Source organism: Ceratotherium simum, chromosome 33 (assembly GCF_057802395.1).
Source record: "Ceratotherium simum simum isolate JZ-2026a chromosome 33, ASM5780239v1, whole genome shotgun sequence".
Taxonomy (NCBI): Eukaryota; Metazoa; Chordata; class Mammalia; order Perissodactyla; family Rhinocerotidae; genus Ceratotherium; species Ceratotherium simum.
This window is the reverse complement of record NC_141932.1, coordinates 24,520,148-24,541,468: the sequence shown is the minus strand read 5'-3', so window position 1 is coordinate 24,541,468 and position 21,321 is coordinate 24,520,148. Positions and strand designations below refer to the sequence as shown.

The 21,321-nt window shown below is 37.3% G+C and overlaps 1 protein-coding gene across 2 annotated transcripts in view; it reads left to right on the top strand.

The window, feature by feature from the left end:
- ZNF527 (zinc finger protein 527) overlaps positions 1-19,804 on the top strand; it is a 62,050-nt gene extending 42,246 nt beyond the window's left edge. For both annotated transcript variants that reach the window (XM_087422105.1, XM_004439695.3), the window contains exons 3-5: positions 3,462-3,588; positions 4,224-4,319; positions 17,621-19,804. In XM_087422105.1, coding sequence (XP_087278231.1) covers positions 3,462-3,588; positions 4,224-4,319; positions 17,621-19,194 — 1,797 coding nt within the window. In that variant the 3' untranslated portion in view covers positions 19,195-19,804. The remainder of the gene's footprint in view (positions 1-3,461; positions 3,589-4,223; positions 4,320-17,620) is intronic.
- Positions 19,805-21,321: the final 1,517 nt, after the last annotated feature.

The window sequence follows — 21,321 nt, the reverse complement described above, 5'->3', positions numbered from 1 at the left end:
AGTCACAAATAGCCTGATGAGCACTTTCTCCACTATTTGTTCATATAATCCTTCTACAAAACATTTAGTATCTTTTTTACTCAGTGTTGTGCTCTAATGTGTGATGGAACAGAACTGTCCTCTTTAGATGGATCATGATTTAGTGTGTTGGAGATGAGTGCAAGTGAGGTGGAGGATAGAGTGTGATTATCAAGTGCCCTAATAAATAGGTTGAGAATGACCTCTCTGAGGAAGTGACGTTTAAGCAAAAAAAAACCTCTGAAAGTAGGGAGTAAGATTTGTGGAGATTTGGGGAAGAGCTTTAAAAGTAGAAAGAATAACAAGTACGAAGTTACTATAGTAGGAGCATGTTTGATGTGTTCCAGGAATAGCAATGAGCCAGTATCTTTGAGGGAAATGAGCACTGTGAGGTCAAAGGAGTAGGTGGGCACCAAATTATGTAGGCCCCTGAAAGTCATGACCAGAACTTCAAGTTTTGTTCTAAGGGTGAAGGAGAGCCATTGGAGTGTTTGTGATGTGATTTGATCTATGTTTTAAAAGGAAAATAGATAGCAGAGAAGTAAGGGTGGGAGCAGGTAGTCAGGAGACTACTGCCGTAATCCAGGTGGGAGGTCATAGCTGCCTGGCCCATGGTGGCAGCATAGGAGGTGGTGAGATTCTGAGTACATATTGGAGATGGAAAATACGGGCTTTGGTCAGGGATTGGTTTTGGAGTGTGAGAGGAAGAAAGAAGTCATGGATGACTACAAAGATTTTTGACCTGGGCAACTGTATAAATGGTCATGCTATTTACTGATATGAAAAGACAGGCTAGGGTGAGATGGGAATCAAGAATTGAGTCCTAGTTATATTGTTTGAAAGACCTGTTGCATATCCGAGTGGCATATTGATTATGTGTCTCGAGTTCAGGACTGGAGATGTGAATTTGAGAGTCATTAGTGTATTTAAAGCCATGGGACAGGATGAGATTATCTTGAGGATAGGATTGTGGTGAATGTAGATAGAAAAGAGGTCTGAGGACTAAGTTTAGGGCATTCAGCATTTGGATGCTGACAAGAAGAGGAGGAACCAGTAAAAAAGACTGAGAAGGACTGGTGTAGAAGGAAAACCAGAAGAGGGTCGGTCCTGGAAGTGAAGAGTAGAATGTGTTTCAAGGAGGGAATGGTCAACTGATTGAAATTCTTCCGAGAGAGATTGAAGAAGTTGAAGACTGAGAACTGACCACTGGATTTGGTAACGTGGAAGCTACTGACACCCTTGATGAGAGCTACTTTATAGAGTGATTGGGGTGAGAGCATCAATACATTGTGTTCAAGAGAAAATAGAAGGCGAAAATGTGAGACTAGAGACAGTGAGTCTAGACCTGTGCTGTCCAGTAATGTATCCAGTAGCCACATATGACTACTCCGAATTGAAATGTGCTGTAAGCATAAAATACTTACCAAATTTTGAAGATTCAGTACAAAAAAGAATGTAAAGCATCTCATTAATTTTATATTGATTAGAGGTTGAAATAACATTTTAGATATATTGGGTTAAATAAAATATATTATTAAATTAATTTTACTTATTTTTATTTACTTTTTTAATGTAGCTACTGAAAAATTTTAAACTACATATATGGTTTGTGTTGTGTTTCTATTGGACATCACCGATCCAAACAACTCTTGGGAAGAGTTTTGTTATTAAGAGTAGAGAAACGAGACAATAGCTAGAGTGAGATCATGGAGGGGAATTTATCTATCTATCTATTTATAAGATGGAAGATATTGCATCAGTTTGTATACTGATAGGAATAATCCAGTAAAGTGAGAAAATACTGGTAATACGAGAGAGATAACCTGATATCTCCCTGATAATTACCAGGGAGAGAGGTAACAATGTCCTTGTGTGGACAAGTAAAGGGATTGGTCTTAGATAGGAGCCTCGAGTTTTCTTTGTAGTAACAGAGGGAAGGCAGAATATGTGAGTTCAGATACAGGTCAGTAAGTACATGTGGTGGGCTAGAGGAGGAGGAAGTTCAAAGTGAGAACAGGGGAGGAATTGGTGGTGGTTTGAGAGAGAGAAGGTATGAAACAGTCATGGGGGAGTGAGAGAGTGAATTTATTCGGAAAATGCAGTAGGGTTGTTTTGTGGGATCTCTGGTCATACCCTAGAAGTACATTGAGTCAACGCATTTATCAGTCAGGGTTCTGGCAAGAAACTCAAAAGAGGACTATTTACAAGTAAATAGAGAAACTACAAAGGATAGTGCTATCCCCTGGGGCTCATAACGGCAGAGCTCCCTGACTAACTTCAGGACTGAACCCAGAGACAGAGGATCTGAGTGGAGAGGCCTCTCACAGGCATTGTGACCTTCACCTGAAGGACAGAGACCACACAGGGTGATGCTGTAAGGAGGGAGCCAGGGGAATAAATGCTGTGCTTCGCTTGCCTCCCTCCCGTCTCTTGCATGTGACTTAACCCAGCTGAAAATGGAGTGGGGAAAGGGAGTCTATGGATGTAGTCAATACAGGTCAGCCTCCCAGGACACAGGGAAGTGTAGAGGGGCACACGGAAGTTATACAACACTATGTAGTTGTGTGATTTTTTTTTTCTCTAGGTGCATTCATCCTTATTTTTACTATGTAGAATAACCGTATTTGATATTTCATTATTTTTAATAAAAAATGAGACCATTCTCTGCAACATGGAACTGTCATTTTTAAGCATTGAGTACTCTTCCTTCATATGGATGTATTATAGGAAATTTCACCATTTATTCACTGAGTGGCAAATATTTACTGAGTGTTTACAGTGTAACAGATTTTGTAATAGACACTGGATATATATCAGCTTATAAAACAGATATCTTTCCCCTCATACAGCTTATAGTTCAGTGGTATAGCCTAAACTCTTACTTTTTGGGCATGTAAGTTTTTTCCAGATTTTTTCGTATAAGGTTCCAATGAAAATTCTATCTAAACTTCTTCATATATGCTTCATTATTTCTTCAAGATACATTCCTGCAAGTTTCTCCTTACATATAGAGTCTAGATTTCAGACCATACTGTTGTTAAAGTCCCATTCAAGGCCCTCCTTCACTACTCTGACGCATCTGACATCCTAGTTTGGGGAACGTAAAGGAATTCTCCCTATAAGAATGTCTTGATACTTAGCATATGTAACATAAAACTTAGCCTTAGCTCATATACTTTCATCTTATAAACTCATATTTCATGCTATAAGCTAATTTTTTTCTTATGTATATATCTTTTCTCTTTCACAAAAATGTGAAAACTTCCAGGGGTGAGTCTGTTTCTAACATTTCTCTTTCTCTCAAAATATTTGACAAACCTGGGCACGTACTTGTTCCCCAATAATTATTTTCCCTGGACCACTTAGAGCTTTGAACTCGGGCAGAATTCGTCTTTTCTGCTATGACCATGTGGGAACACTTGGCAAACAATTTTTTATTTCAGGGTTTGGTGACCTTCAGGGATGTGGCTCTAGATTTTTCCCAAGAGGAATGGGAATGGCTGGACTCATCTCAGAAAGATTTATACAGAGATGTCATGTTGGAGAACTACAGGAACTTGGTATGGCTTGGTAAGGATATCTCTCCCCCATAATTCAAAATCTTCCCTCTGGGTATTTTTGCTTCCTCCATTGGGAATATCTAGGGCATCTTAAGTGCTCAGGGAGTTTCTACTTCCTGTTCCCAGGAAATAATTTGAAGTAGTTTTATAGAGTTAGAAATGAATAGTTCCCTTTGCTGTAGAATGATGGTTTGGAACAGCAGTATCAGTATGGTGTGAGGATTTGTTAAATTGCAAATTATGGGGTCCCACTCTAGACCTACAGAATCAGGAACTCTGGGAATAGGCCCAGTAGTGTGGGTTTTGATGAGCCCTCCAATGATTCTGATGCCCATTAAAGCGTGAGAACCACTGTGGTTTCTGACTCAATAGGTCTAGGTTGGGGCCTGAGAATTTTCATTTCTAATAAGTTCTGGGTGATAGTGCTTCTGCTCTAGCACTTTGAGAACTGCTGCTATGGAAGAAGCTTCAACTCCCTCATCCTCCATACAAGCATCATTCCATTCTGTGGCCCTTCCTCTGATGTCCTTTCTTGTCTAATGACCCAGAGATTGAGTCTGAGTCCTGGAACAGCTATAGCAAGTTGAGTTGTCTATTTATCTATCTGTCTCCTTCTCCCTCTCATTTTTCTTCTCCTGTGAACAGGACTCTCCATCTCTAAGCCCAACATGATCTCCTTATTGGAGCAGGGGAAGGAACCTTGGATGGTGGAGAGAGAGATGTCAGATGGTCAATATGCAGGTGAGTGATGGGGAGCTTGGCAGGGAGGGCTGTTGTAAGGTGCCAGCCCAAGTGGTCATGAGAAGGGCTGCATGTGAGGAGGCTGCCCTGGGCTTAAGGGGGCATTTTTCCTCCCTGCTTCTATCACACTGTACTCTCTATAATACTTCTACCTATACCCTGAATCTCAGTCCTTCTCCCTTTATGGTCAAAATTGTATACATTCCTAGATTTTTTTAGAGCTTTTAGTTTTATCAAAATTATGCATGCACATTGTTTAAAGAGTCAAGTAGTTTTACAAGGCTTATTCCCTTAAAAAAGGCAGTTTCTTGCCCTGCGCCCCAGTTTCCCTCTCCCTAGAGGGATCCGCTTTCTTTACTTTTACAGCTTCTTTTGGTGTTTCCTTCATGTCTCTAACAAATGTGTTTATGTTGCTATTTCTTGATTTTTTTTTCAGGTTTAGTCCTCATCCAATACCTTCTCACTAAGAAAATAAGAATTTAGTACTTTCTTATGCTGAATCCAACACATGTGCACCCATGCACGCGCGCGCGCACACATGCACGCACACACACACACACACACACACTTCCCATCCTCCTGTCTCACCAATATCATAATTTTGATTGACTCACTGATCAGTGTTTACATTATTATGGCTATTAAATGCTGGTCATAGCTGTGCTGTTCATATGCCAAGATTACTTTTTCTATACAACTTTTTATTTTTCTTGGAGTTAATAATTATCTGGAGGTTTTATTTATTTGTTTTTTTCCTTAGTTTTCTATGTATGTATTCCTAACTCAATTCCCAACTCCTCATCAATTGTGTAAATCTCTTAAGACACTCAGACACATTAGGTAATCTGTTGATTTTATCTTCTTGGAGAAATCTCTCCCAGAGTCTTCTGATATGCTTCACTCTGGATAAATGGCTCGTTACATCTGCTTGTACTCAATTTGGGTTTATCTGATGTTTTCTCATGACTAAATTGAGGTAATGCATTTTTGAAGAGTGCCACAGAAATAATGTTGTGTCCCTCTCATTGCATCATACAAAGGGTTGATAATATCGATATGTCTTATTATTGATGATGTTAACTTTGGTCACTTGGTGAAGGTGGTGTCTGCCGGGTTTCTCCATTGTAAAGTTACTATTTTTCTATTTGTAATTAATAAATATCTTGGGGGAGATGCTTTGAGACTATTTAGTTTCTTCTGAAACTTTTGCCCGCTAATTTTAGCATCCATTGGCCCATTGGATCTTGTCTGCAACAATTACTGTGGTGTTGACCTAATGTTGGTTTTTCCATTTCTCTCTTTACTATATTAATTAGGATTGTTCTGTAGGGAGGAGCTGTTCCTTCTCTCCCATTTATTTATATGTTCAATTATTTCTTTATATTTATGGAATCATGGATTTTTATTTTTTCTGTGAGGTAAATCCAATGAATCATTATTTTGTCGCTCAAAGTGTTCCAGCTTTGACCACTGAGATCTCCTTCAAGTTGGTTCCTTTGACCTTTTAACGTGACCCCATACAATTTTTGAGCACTTCCTTCCCGGTTCTGGTGTTTTAGGTTTATCTTGTTTTCCTTGCCCCAGACTTGAATCAACCACTTCTCCAAGGAGCCCTGGTTCCTTTTATTGGGAAATGATGTTTAGAAACCAAGATCTAGGGGCCTGCCCTGTGGCATAGTGGTTAAGTGAGCGCGTTCCGCTGCTGGCGGCCTAGGTTCAGATCCTGGGCATGCACCGACGTATCGCTTGTCAGGCCATGCTGTGGTGGCATCCCACGTAAAGTGGAGGAAGATGGGCACGGATGTTAGCTCAGGGCTGATCTTCCTCATACACACACACTAAATAAATAAATATTAAATTTGAAAAAAAAAAAGAAAGAAACCAACGTCTAGGTGCCAGGTGTGCTCATTGCTGCTGGGATGTCATTTCTTCTAGGCCCTCACAGCAGATTGAGCTGGAAAATATATGAATGTATACTAACACACACACACACTTCTGTATTTCTGCTTCTATCTTTTTATATATTAAAATCATCAGTTTATATTGATGCCTTGATTCTAGTCCTGTTCCACAGGGTTTATTGTAGCCTTCCTCCTTTACTTGTTTTTAATTTCTTTTTCTGACAATGAGGAATAATGTATTTACTTATTTGCTCAATTTTAGTATTTTTTACCCATACAGTAGCTTCAGAATTTCCCACCTATTCCTCTGTGAGAAAAAAATTTACTAACTAGATTACATTATTTATATATGGTTCTTTTTTTTTGTCTTTAGTCTTACCATATTCAGTCAAAATACTGTTTTCCAAAGTTAGGTTAGTTCTTTTAGGTTCATTTGCTACTGTTTGTATTTTATTGTGGGTTCCTGCCACATCCTGGTTGGTTTTTATTGTTTATTTTTTTGGTATCTGAAACATTACTTTGCTCCTAAGAAGCAGAGCTATACTTGCTCCCTCCTCATCCCTACTATCCTGTTTCTATTTCCTGCATCTTCCTACCCCTTCCTTACCCACCCCTTGTAGATTACCAGTCTCTTTTTTTCCAAGTTTGTCCTTTTTACCTTTCTTTTGCACAAATGAACAGATACATATATAGTTTCTTATATCTCATTGTATGCTACATGAAGAGTAGCATACCATAGATACTCTTTGCATTTTGCTTTTTTTCACTTAACTATGTATACAGGAAATATTAGTTCATGGAGATCTTCCTCATTTTTTTAACAGCTGTAAAATACTTCATTATGTGGATGTTACGGTAATTTATTCAACTACTCTCTAATATGTGGACATATAGGATGTTTGCAGTATTTTACAATTACAAACAATGCTGCAATAAATAACCTAGTACATATGTATTTTCATATTGTTGAGCCTGTATTTTCAGGGTAGATTCCTAGATGTGGGATTGCTGAGTAAGTGCATGTGTAGTTTTGTTAGGAATTGCCAAATTCCCCTCCAGAAAGGTTGTACCGGTCTGCTTTCTGTAGTAGTTTCTTATTACTGCTGTAACAAATTACCACAAACATAGTGGCTTAAAACAACACAAATTTATTATCTTATAGCTCTGGAGGTCAGAAGTTGAAAATGGGTCTTTCAGGGCTAAAATCAAGATGTCAGCAGCCTCCCTGCCTTCCACAGGCCCTGGGGAGAATCTGTTTCTTGCCTTTTTGTACTTTCTTTAGGGCCTTTACCCATCCTTTTATTTTCAACTTTTAGAATCCCTTTATTTTAAATGTGGGGTTTATATGCAGTATAGAATTGAGTTTTGCTTTGTGAACTGATCTGAATATCATTTCAATTTAATAAGTGAAAGTTCAGATTAGGGGCTGGCCCCGTGGCATAGCGGTTAAGTTCGCGCATTCCGCTTTGGAGGCCTGGGATTCACCGGCTCAGATCCTGGACGCAGACCTACTCACCACTGGTCAAGCCATGCTGAGGTGGCGTCCCATATAGAAGAGCTACAGCTCTACAGCTATGATACACAACTATGTACTGGGGCTGTGGGGAGAAAAAAGAGGAAGATTGGCAACAGATGTTAGTGCAGGACCAATCTTCCTCAAAAAAAATATATATTTTTGAAATGTTTGGGCTTAATTCTGTATATTGTTTTATGTTATATTTTCTAGTTTTTACAGTTTTTAGAAAAAACTTTCACTTATCTGTTTTAGTGCTCTGTTTATTTAGACAGTATTTATTCCTTCTGTTTCTTGATTGGTCAGCTTTAAAAACTAGCCTTTGGGGCCGGCCTAGTGGCGCAAGGGGTTAAGTGTGCACGCTCTGCTGCGGCTGACCGGGGTTCGCCGGTTCGGATCCGGGGCGTGCACCAACGCACCACTTGGCAAGCCATGCTGTGGAGGTGTCCCATATAAAGTAGAGGAAGATGGGCATGGATGTTAGCCCAGGGCCAGCCTTCCTCAGCAGAAAGAGGAGGATAGGCAATAGATGTCAGCTCAGGGCTGATCTTCCTCACAAAAAGAAATAAATAAATAAAACAAAAAAAACTAGCCTTTGATTTTTACTTGTTACAGTTAAGTCAGTATGTAGGCTTATTTTACTCCCCACCTTTTCTTCCCAAATTTTGTTAGTTGTGAGCTTTTTGCATTTTCAAGGCATATTATATTTACGTGCCGTTCTGTCACATTTATCCCAACCTTCCATTTAGTCTTAGTTCTGTAGTTAAATGTATTCAGTGTTTTCCATAGTTCTTTTGGTGAAATTTCTCTAGTCCTCTCTTGATTGTCTGAAATTTGTCATCTGGCAGTTTCCTCAAAAAGGATTCATGGAAACAATGTCCCCCCAAGTTCTACCTTGTTCATAATTGGCCATTCTTTCCTTAAATGTCTAGTATAGAATTGGTGTTGAATGTTGTTATGAAGAAGTCTGATGCCAGCTGATGTTTTTCCTTTATGTGTTAAGTAACTTTGTATTTTGTTCTGATCTCCCAAATGGTTCTTTAATTTTAAAGTCATTTTATTAGGGCATGTCTCAGTCTTAACCGTTTTGGGTTACTTTTCCTGGTACATTTGTTCTTTTCAGGATGGAGAGTCAAGTTATTATTTCAGGAAATGTTTTTTTCCTTTCTATTGATAAAGTTAAAAATACAGAAAAGTATAGACAATAATATAACAAATGCATACTACCCAGAATTGATCATTATTAATATTTTTGTATAGTTTTACTTTTGATAAAAGAGAGACACTATTTTAAGTGCAAGTTCTCTTCATTCCCCATTCTCAGTTCACTTTCCTCCTCCATCTCTTGCTCTCAGACCAACGACAGTCATGAATTCTGTGTATGTCCTTCCAGTCCATTTTTAAAACATTTTTTGTAAACATTTATGCATCTGTAGAAAAAAAATGTTTTTATTTTCATAGATAGTATTCTTTACATTTTGTCTGCAGCTTGCTTTTGTTACCATTGCTTTTGATCTTTATCCTTGGTAAATCTATAATATAGTTCCATTCTTTTTTAACTGCTGTATAGTTTTCTGTGTTTTGAACTTATCACATTTTGTTTAACAGTTTTCCTACTGATGGCCATTTAGATTCTTTCTGTTTTTTGGTGTCTCACATAGAAGCAGGCTGTGTTTCCGTGGACATGCACATAAGACTTTGTCAGGGATTTGCACCTAGAAGTAAAATTGCCGGGGCATGGGAAGGGACATTTTACTAGATATTCAAATTGTTCTTGAAAGTGATTGTATTATTTCATATTCATACTAACAATGTCTGAAAGTTCCTGTTTCCTTATTCTCTTGATGTTCTCCAACTTAAGTTCTTGATATTGTCAAACTTAAATTTTTGCCAGTATGGTGGAAGAGAAATGCTCTCAAAGTTGTTTTAATTTGCTTAGTAGGATTGAACATTTTTCCAGAAAGTCATTGTCCATTCAGTTTTTCTCTTCTGTGAATTATCTGCTCATATTTTTAACTCATTCTTTGGGAAAATGATTTTCTTATTCATTTCGAGAACATCTCTATATATTCTGGACATTAATCATTTTTATATAGTATGTGTTTGTGTTGTCTTTTCCCAGACTGTGCCTTGCCTTGTAACTTTGCGGTGTCTTCTCTCCCAGAAGTTTGTAATGATAAAAAAAAATTGTAGTCATGTTTACTAGATCTTCCCCTAACTGGGGACATAAAAATATTCTCCTGTATTATTTTTTAATAGTTTTAAGGTTCTGTTTTTCACTCTTACTCCTGTAATCCATGGGGACTTTAATTTTAACATATGATGTGTGAGGGTTTTTTTTCACATGGAGTTTTCCCAATACCATTTATTGATTAATCCATTTCTTCCCTGTTGGTTATAATGCCACCTCCATAATATGCCAAGTTCTTCTATTTGCATGATCTTGTTTCTGTCCTCTGTTTTTTGTTGCATTGATCTATTTATTCATTCATAAACCAATGCTACACTATTCTCCTTACTGTATAGCTTTATTTCCCTTTAGATGTTTGGTTATTGTTGGTATACAGAAAAGATATTAATTTGCATATATTTATCATCTATCTAGCCATTTAATGTACTCTCTTATTCTAGTAGTTTTTCAACAATTCTCTGAGTTTATTAGTCAGGGTAAAGCTAATTGCTTTAACAAAATCACAGTGAATAAAAGCAGTAAAGATTATATCTTGTACATGTCACAGTCCAGTGTGAGGTTACCTGGGGCCTCTGCTGCGTGCTGTCATTCAGGTAGACAGCATCTTTTCATCCACTGGCTTCATCATCTCTTAGGGCCTTGGAGTCCTCTGCTTGATCCTCTGAAGCCAGCCAGTGACAGAGAGAAAGGAGATTGAGACAGGCAGACAGACAGACACACACTCACACACACACACACACACACACACACACACAAACACAGAGAGGTAAAGATGGATGGAAGATCTCTCAGGACATTTTTAATGGACCAGCCTAGAAGTAGCATTTGTGGATCTATCACTTCTGATTGGCCAGAATTCAGTCACATGGCTACAAGGGAGGCTGGGAGATGCAGTTGCCTGTGTACCTAGGAGGAAAAGGCGAACTATTTGCTAGATGTAGTGTCCTTTCTAGTATTTACATCTCCTTTTACCTTGTCTCATTTTCAGTTTTACTTTATCAGCCACAGTTTCCGTATCTTTGTTGAACAATTGCTATCAGTTTTTTTTCTTTGTGACATCATGGGACTGTTTCAGGTGTTTCACACTGAATGTGCCTGTTTTCTTCCATTCCTAGCTTTATATATGTATCTGTGTGTGAATATGTTAATCAGGAAAGGCTTTTGGATTTTATATATTTTTGGCATCTTTCAAGGCAATTTTTTTTCTCTTTTATCTTTTTTTCCTCTATAACAACTTATAGAAAAAATTCTATAACAATTTATAATAAAGGATTTCCTACTGCTGAACTGTTTTTGTATTTCTGGATTGCATACTTGCTCATCTATATTATTCATTTAATATACTGCTTGGTTTAGTTTTTAATATTTAAGAATTTTGCCTATTATCCGTAAGGGAGATTGGTCTGATATAATAACAGTGAAATAGATCAGTGGAACAATAGAGAAAGTACAGAAGTGCAACCATGTATATGTGAGAATTTAGTGTTAGATAAAGGTAGCTTTTCAAATCAGTGTGCAAAGAGATTTTCTTAAAAGTTATGGATAATATTTGTATAATTTTGGCTTTTGGAAAGTCTTTCTTAAAATAACATAAGGCCAGACTCTATTATGGAAAAATTGAGAGATTTGACTTCATAATTTTTTAAAGTTTTACCAAAAATGCTATAAATGAAGATGATATGACAATAAAAAGTGACAATTTGAGGGGGAAAAAAACTTATAAAGCCTTAATGCCCTAAGTTTTAAATGACTTCTATGAATCACTTAGAAGATCCACAGTACAATTAAAATATGTGCAAAAGATGTAAATAAAGAATTCACCAAAGAAGAAATCACAAAATATATAAAAATGCTCCATTTTATATTCAGAGAATTGCAAACTAGAATAATAGTGAGATACTCTTTACTTGTAGGGGCAAAGATTTGCGAACATTAGCCAGTGTGGGTGAGTTTGAAGACATGCACTTTATGTTGCTGATAGGAATGTAAATTGATAAAAATTATTTTGGAGGGCAGTTTGACAATGGATATTAATATTTAAAATATGTATATAGTTTTATTTAACACTTCTTTTAGAAATATATCCTATAGAAATATAAAATTATGCAAAAACACACAATGTAAAAGCTGCTTATTTGATTTGTGATTAATTTTTTTAAAAGCTGGTTATGAGGAATCATTAAAAATACAGTATTCCCCCTTATCTGCAGGGGATGCATTCTAGGACCCCCAGTGGATGCCTGAAACTGTGGATAGTACCAAACCCTATGTATGCTATGTTTTTTCCTAAACATACATACCTATGATAAAGTGTAATTTATAAATTAGGCACAGTAAGAGATTAACAATAACTAATAATAAAATAGAACAATTATAACAATATACTGTAATAAAAGTTACCGTAGATCTTAGCAACCTCAGCATATGATTTTTTTCTTTCCTTATTAAGTTGAGAACTTTAACCTTTTCACTTAAAAGGAGCATTTTACGGCTTCTCTTTGGCGGATCCGAATTGCCAACATCACTACTCTTGTGCTTTGGGGCCATTAGTAAGTACAATAAGGGTGACTTGAGCACAAGCACTGTGGTACCGTCACAGTTGATCTGCTAACTGAGAAGGCTACTAAGTGACTAACAGGTGGGTAGCGTATACAGCTTGGACATGCTGGACAAAGGGATGATTCACGTCCCTGATGGGACAGAGCAGGACAGCGCAAGATTTCATTACACTACTCAGAATGACGTCTAATTTAAATCTCAGGAATTTTTTATTTCTGGAATTTTCCATTTAATATTTTGGAAAGTGAAATCTCGGGTAAGGAGGGACTACTGTATACACACACATGTGAGACATTTTATTTTAACTTTATAACATAAAAGTGAACATTCATTAGTTTTTTTTGATATTGCACCAATGCCTTTTATTTGAATATGATCTGTAGATTGGAGTTAAGCATTGTCTTTCTTACATCAACCACACTCATAATGCACTATCCACAGTTTCCATTGTTGATGTCTGTTAAAGTGAAGCAAAACATTTGCAAACCATGTGAGTATGGAATCCTTGTCAAGTTTTAAGTTTTCAACAGGCTTTTACAATTCTCTTCCACACTTACTTCAAAAACAGGCTTTTAAGTAACTCACTTTTAGCCTGTTTTTCTAAAACTTAGTTTTCATTAAAACAACAACTCCCTTTTAGCACTCATTTAATTAATTAAATGCTAAATTAAAGGATGTAATTATAAATACCTAGTACAACTGAACTAAATAGATTGAGAACAAAACTGAATTTTGGCAAGCAAGTGATTCAGCTCTTGGGATATGAGTGCAAAAATCTATTAAGATGCTTGATTACCTAAATTATGGTTCCTCCATTCTGTGAATGAGGTAGCTTTATTTGTACTGACATGGAAAAAGTTAAGTTAAAAAAATTTTTTTAAGCAAATTGTAAATAGTATGTATATAAAAGTTATTTGCGTTTATCTGTACAGGAAAAATTCTAAAAGGATATAGACCCAACCACAAACAGTAGTGGTCTTTGGGATGATATCTTGAGAGAGTATACTTTATACATTTTTTAATTACTTGAGTATTTTCTAATAAATATTATTTCTATTTAAAAGAAAAAAGGAAAAATGTTACAGAGCACCCCTAATGCTGGTCCTCAGCTGTAGCCCCCACAGAGATCCAATCGATATGGAAATCCTTCCATGTGTTTTTACTGTGAGATTCCCTTCAGCCGGGTATGGTTAGGATAGAGAGGTTCATGCCTCTCTTTGCTGTGTTCTCTTCTGCCTCCCATAGGTTTTTTATGTTTCAAGTGTGCTTCTCTTGACATTTCCCCATAATGATAGAGAATTTTACAAATCACCCTGGTGGAGTCCTTTCATAGGGATTTTAATGGAAGGAAGGTATAAAATGCAAGGCTTAGGTCATATGATTGATCCTAGAAACTTCTTTTTTTCTTCAGAATTTTCTTTTATATTATTGATCATTTTCTTTCTTGTATCCTTTAAAATAATTTTATAAGTTCAGAAATAAAATCCTCATGGAATTCTGATTGAAATTGACGTGATATAAATTAACTTGGGGTAAACAAGAATGCATATATTTTTTTAATTTGGTGCAGTTATAGATTATATTTTTGTTTATTTAAATCTTCTTTAAAATAATTTCATAACATTATATAGGACCTTTTTTGTCTTCCTGTACACCATACTCCCTTCTCTCTTCCAGTTACTTATATGCCAATTGCAATCTCCATTTATTGCCTTTACTTCAAATTCTCTTCCATTATCTTACTACTTGCAGTCTGCCTTCTGCCCCTCTAGTTTGACTAAATCCAGATATCTTTCTTCGTTTTCATATTCCTCAGCTTACTGAGATGTATAAGATAGTTCTGACCCCTATTTTTTTTCTCTGTCTAAAGCTCTGTTCTGTTTCTCTCTTCTTTAACTGGCTCCTTTCCCTATTTTTCTGTCTTTTCCTCATTCAACCATAAGATCTTTGTCATATTTAGAGCTCTATTCAGTGCTGTCTAATAGAACATTCTGTGAGGATGGAAATGATGTGTATTTGTGTTTTCCAATACAGTAGCCACTAGCCACATTTGGCTGTTGAGCACTTGAAATATGGCTAGGTGTGATTGAGAAACTGAATTTAAAGATTTCGTATTTTAATTAGTTTAAATTGCCATATGTGGTTAATGGCTGCCATATTGAACAGCATGGCTCTATATAGTCTTTTAAAGAAGGAGATCCAATCTGTAAGTCTGTGGGTCATTGGTCAGGTTATTCATTGGAACATGAATTCTGGGCATTAACAGTAAACTCCCTCCTTCTGATTAAGATTTACCCATAGGTCCTGTCTTTTTTTCCAGATTTCCTGCTAGAATCTCCTGGGTTTCATGCCAGGAGACGATTTACTTCATCAGTATATCAAGTTTGTCTATTGCTCACCAGTTCAGCATGTGGAAGACTAGGTCTTTTCTTCTTCCAACATTATACATCAGCCTACTTACTATGTAATTCTGATCGGATTCCACAGTTGATCATACTTTGACTTCTAAGTTCCATCCATTTATAGATTATAATCAGTTGGAAATTACATAAATTACATATTACAAGTTACAACATATTATAATCAATTGGAAATGCCATTCTTTGTCTTGCCACTTGACCATCAGCCTATTTCGTAATCCCTGTTTGGACATAAATGTAATAATATCTGAGCCTACTAGTGGTATAGGTGTAAGAATAACTTAGTGTAAGAATAACTTGTTTCGGGGCTTGCCCAGTGGCGCCAGCGGTTAAGTGCGCGCGCTCCGCTGTGGCGGCCTGGGGTTTTCGCCAGTTCGGATCCCAGGTGCGCACCGATGCACTGCTTGGCAAGCCATGCTGTAGCGGCGTCCCATATAAAGTGGAGGAAGATGGGCGTGGATGTTAGCCCAGGGCCAGTCTTCCTCAGCAAAAAAAGAGGAGGATTGGCAGATGTTAGCACAGGGCTGATCTCCTCACACACACAAAAAAGAATAACTTGTTTCATTTTATGATAAGTATCACTGAATATCTATAATGGGCCAGACACTACTAGGTATGTTATAATTATATTATCCCTTATTCTTATACCATACTTGTGAGGTCACCTCATTTTGCCTACTAAGAAACTGAGGCTCAAGAGGTAGCATAATCAGTTTGTTAAAGGTAGCATAACTGGGTAGCTGTGTACAGAGGTAGGATTCAAACTCACTGTTGACTCCAAACGCTGTGTTGTTTCGCATGGATGTTGTGCCCCATGGATGCCCATTGGCTCTCTTCCACTTTGCCTGAATGCATAACTTTATTTTTCCCCTCATTCAGTTACTACTATGGGTGAATTGTCTTCTCTCTTGCTGAATGCCATCATAATACCATTGACTTCTGAGTATTTCTCTACTCCAATCATAGTGAATATGTCTTCCACACATACAATACTTATTTCCTGCTCTACACTTTCCCCTGGAGTACCCCATGTAAAGTTCCTTCCCCTATAGTATTCATCTGCCTAAGTCCAGAATATCCTTTTGTTTTGTTTTAAAGAGAGTGTTTGGATCTCCAGGCTCCTCAGAATCTCTCATGTTGGAAAATGTCCATGGTCTTCTCCCATCATTCTTCTTTTACTCAGCATTACATTAGGTATTGTATAAAGCTGCCATCTGCCTGGTATAGAGAAAACATTTATTCTTGGTAAGAGGGAATATAGTGGCCCTGAGTGATGGATACAGGAAAGGAGATTTCTAGAAGAGTGGGTGAGGGAAGTGAAGCAGTTGTACTTCTGTGGAAAGAATGGACAACAGTGTGGATCTAACAGGATAAGTGAACAAAGCCCTCTCAGGCCTGGGTTGAGATAGGGGCCCAAGTAAGAAAAAATCCATGGCGGTGCATAGGAGGGACTGGTAGGATAGGGGCTTTCCTCAAGTGGAGGGTGTATTGGAAAGAAGAAAGATGCACAATATACTTTTTGCTTTTCAATTTTGTGCTCACCTACCCTGGGGGCAGCTTTTCTTTCAACAGATGGGAAAATGTTATGGAAAAAACTGTTTCTAATTAACTGAAAAATGCTAACACGTGCAGTTCTAAAATAATCCCTAAGCACATAAAAACATCAAAATGACTCTGTTACTGAAATAATCACTGTATTTTGGAAGCCTGATCGTAGTCTTGAACATCAAGCTCATATTCTCCAGGAATTATTCCTCAACTAAGCTAGTGAGTTTTGATTTCTGTTTTTCTGCCACTTATACTACTAATAATCTGTGTTTTATTAACTAGTCCTTCATTATCTGCCATATTGAATTTTTGTGTGCACACGTTTTGTCTCTCTCCTTAGAGTTTAAAAAAGTGAGATGGACCTGTATCTCAGATGGTTTTTCCCTCTACCACAGGGTGCTGGGCAGTAGGTTCTGTATAGTGACTCTACTGGCTGACTATTGTGGTGTGACATGAAAAGGATGTTTTCATTTTCCTTTTTTTTAGATCATCTTTTAAAAAATATTTTCCTTTCCACCTTACCTCAACCAATAGCCTCTCCTAAAAAGATCAGGTATCTATTCTATAAGCAGTATTTTTCTCTCAATGATGACTAAAGCTGACCTCCAGATTTCTTCTAGAGACTGAGAAAAAAATCCAATAATTTTTCTCTGGTCCCTGACAAAATCTTAGAAGTTGTTGAGGATTCTCTCAACATTCATTCACTCAGTAAAATGCTGCCATTGTCCTAGGCACTGGATGCAGCAGTAAAAAGAATAAGAAGTAAACAGTAATCCCTGCCCTCATGCAGCTTTTCGTCTTATGAATGCCAGTGCAGGATGGGCTGGAAACCTTAAAGACTAGAGGCAGGGAAACTGTGATCATGATCTAATCGGTTGTTCTCAATTCCTTATCTTCTTGGCATTTAGCTTTATCTGCATCTTGATGCCCTACATTTTACCTGTTTCCCCATCACCACCTCCCCGTCACCAACACATGTACCTTCCTGTATCAGCTCTCTTCATTCTTTGTGCTTTCTTTGTATTTTGTTCATATTGCAATTTGAGAGATATCATACCATGTGCTTTTTTCCCTCCTTCCCCCAACTAAATTTTTCAGTTTCTTCTATAACCTTTTTCTTTCTCCTTGCAAAGGCAAAAAGGAGACATTGCTTTCTTGGTATTTTTCAGACTGGGAGTCTTGGTATGAAATCAAGGAATTATCTCCAAAATGGTACATTGATGAAGAGGAAATATCCAAGCAGATGGCAATGGAAAGACTGACAAGTCATGACCTCAAATGCTCCAATGTCAGGGAAGCTTGGAAATATGAGGGTGAATTTGAGCGACATCAGGGAAATCAGGAGAGGCATTTCAGGCAAGTGACAACTCTTCAGGAAATCTCTGCTGTGAAAAGAGACAAGGAATATAATAATTCTGAGAGAAGCATTCTCTTGAAGTCAGTACTTCTAACACAACAAAGAGTTCCCACAGTAGAGCAAGTACATAAATTTGATATTTATGATAAAATTTTCCCCCCAAATTCAGTCCTAATTGAACCGAAAAGACTACATGCTGAGAAGGAATCTTTGATAGGTAACAAATGTGAGGAATTTAACCAGAATACATACCTTACTAAAGATATAGGAATTCCTCCTGGGGAGAAATCTTTTGAAAGTAATGATTATTCAAATCTCTTAAGTTTCCACTCATTACTTACTCAACATCAAACAACTCATTTTGGAAAATTACCCCATGGATACAATGAATGTGGTGATGCCTTTAGCTGTTACTCATTCTTTACTCAACCTCAGAGAATTAACAGGAGAGAGAAACCATATGCATGCAACGACTGTGGAAAAGCCTTTAGCCATGACTTCTTTCTCAGTGAACATCAGAGATCTCATATTGGAGAGAAGCCGTATGAATGTAAGGAATGTAACAAAGCCTTCAGACAGAGTGCACACCTGGCTCAACATCAGAGAATCCACACTGGAGAAAAACCCTTTGCATGCAATGAATGTGGGAAGGCCTTTAGCCGTTATGCCTTCCTTGTTGAACATCAGAGAATCCACACAGGGGAGAAACCGTATGAATGTAAAGAATGTAATAAAGCCTTCAGACAGAGTGCACACCTTAATCAACATCAGAGAATCCACACTGGAGAGAAACCCTACGAATGTAATCAGTGTGGAAAAGCCTTCAGCAGACGCATAGCCCTTACTCTGCATCAAAGAATTCATACAGGAGAGAAACCCTTTAAATGTAATGAATGTGGGAAGACCTTTGGTTATCGCTCACACCTTAATCAACATCAGAGAATTCATACCGGAGAAAAGCCCTATGAGTGCATCAAATGTGGGAAGTTTTTTAGGACTGACTCACAACTTAATCGACATCATAGAATTCATACTGGAGAAAGACCTTTTGAATGCAGTAAATGTGGGAAAGCCTTCAGTGATGCGCTTGTTCTAATTCATCATAAGAGAAGTCATGCAGGAGAGAAACCGTATGAATGCAGTAAATGTGGGAAGGCCTTCAGTTGTGGCTCATACCTTAATCAACATCAGAGAGTTCATACTGGAGAGAAACCCTATGAATGTAATGAATGTGGGAAGGCTTTCCATCAGATTTTGTCCCTTAGGCTACACCAGAGAATTCATGCTGGAGAAAAACCCTATAACTGTAATGAATGTGGGAATAATTTTAGCTGTGCCTCAGCCCTTAGACGACATCAGAAAATTCATAATAGAGAAACTCTCTGATTATAACAAGTATAAAAAAGAAAACATTCAGTCACCACTCAGTCCTTATTAAATAAATATCAGCGAATTCTTTGGTAGTAATTCTGTGAATGTAGTACATACGGAAAAGCCTTCAGTTCATGATCATCCCTTATTTGAAATAGCCTGGGTAGTAGACCTCTGTTCTTTTTGATCTGTTCTATACCCCATTTGAGACTTACCCCACCCTCAATGAATATGTTGCTAATGAAACTATTAATCAGGGAGAGCAGTGGATTGGTCATAAGCTGGCCAATTATTTTCCTCCTAATGATTAATAAGAGATTGGCAAATGGCTCTATCTGGACCAGTAGAGCCCTATGAAGGTATTGTTATGGGTCGTAAGAGAAGATCTTTTTTTTTCGGAATTGCAGGTTTCGAGGATTTAGTAAGGTTAAAAACTCACCAGTAGCGTTTTTGCTACCACATGAGGAAAGCCTTCCCAAGATCAATCCAACACAGAGGAGAATGGAGATGAGAGACAGAAATCTGCTGACATTGTTTTATCTCCCATATCCAGTCATGCTTGAAGTCTACACCATCCTTTACTTTTTCATTTTCATGATCCAATAAATTTCCTTTTTTTGCTTAAGTTAATTGAACTGGATTTTTGTCTCTTGGAATTAGAGTCCTGACTCATTCACCCTATGTTTGCTATACTTGTGAGAAAGCCTTAATCTTTTGTATGGCATAATTATTTATCCTGAGGAGAAAGCTTATGATATAACAAGTATATGAAAGTTGAATACACAGCCCTGGTAAAGCTGAGAGAATTGTTATTTTATTTGTTGATAAAAATTAATTTAGTATTTATTAGTCTTTCACAATAAGGATGAATTTTTAAAAATTCACCTAGTAAAACTCCTTAGCATGCTTTCCTGTTAGGAGTTAAAATCATTTGTGGCAGTGACTCACCACAGGTCTTTAAAGAAAGAATGCCAAGCTGAGAATAATGGATCCCTCGGTTTAATGAATGGCTCTTCATCTTAAAGGAATTATTTGATTTTCTGCTTTCAGTATGGGTTTAAACATATTGTACAATAGAATATAACAAGAATTGTAAATGAGGTCTTCTTTTGGGAGTAGATTGTAAACTTGGTTTAAGAAGTTTACTGATAACTTCTTTAGAATTAAATATATCAGACAAAGACATGGCTGGCAGACAGAAAGGATGAGCCATTTTCTTTTTTCTGGGGGGTAAGGAAGATTGGCCCTGAGCCAACATCTGTGCCCATCTTCCTCTATCTTTTTTTAACATGTGGGACGCCTGCCACAGCATAGCTTGATAAGCAGTGCGTAGGTCAATGCCCGGGATCCGAACCTGTGAACCCTGGGCCGCTGAAGTGGAGCATGAGAATTTAACCACTATGCCACCGGGCCGGCCCCTAGCCATTTTCAACTAGTAGTAAAAGTAAAGCAGTTGGAGCCTAACATTTTTAGGGAATAAATCATTACCATTCTTCAGAGTAATGAGGAACATGAGGATATGGGGCAGTATTTTCCTATTTTATCTGAGTGGATGTAGGGAGGTAAACTTTGGTGATATGGAAATGTAGACACCTTGAACATCTAGAACCAGTTAGAATCTTGGGCATTGTCTGGAGAGCATCTATAAAAAGAGAACAAACGAATTAGGAAAGGGTATAGGATTTATATATGTGCATAGAACAAAACAATGACTACTACTTTCATAATTTCTTTAATAGTCAATTTATACTTAGAGCTAATGAAAACCTGAAAATTAATTTTCTTAAATATTAAGACAAATTCCCTTTACACAACTTAAACTACAGATTTAGTGTGATTGAATACTTCAAACCTTGAACAGAAGCAAATATAACAATTATAAGACACTGCCAAACATATCTAATCTACAGTATATTATTATCATAAGCTAAATTCATATCATCATTTCTTTATTCTTTCTTCTATCTCCTGGCTGTATAGGGATACTTATTTTATACTTTCTAAGGGTTGAGTAATAACTTATTTTGGAAACCTCCCCAAGGTTACTGGAAACTCACCAGGCCTAAAGGAAAAAGAATAATAACTCAGACCAGTGAAGAGTCTGAGTTATTCACTAACTGATTCTCGATCTAAGTATGACAC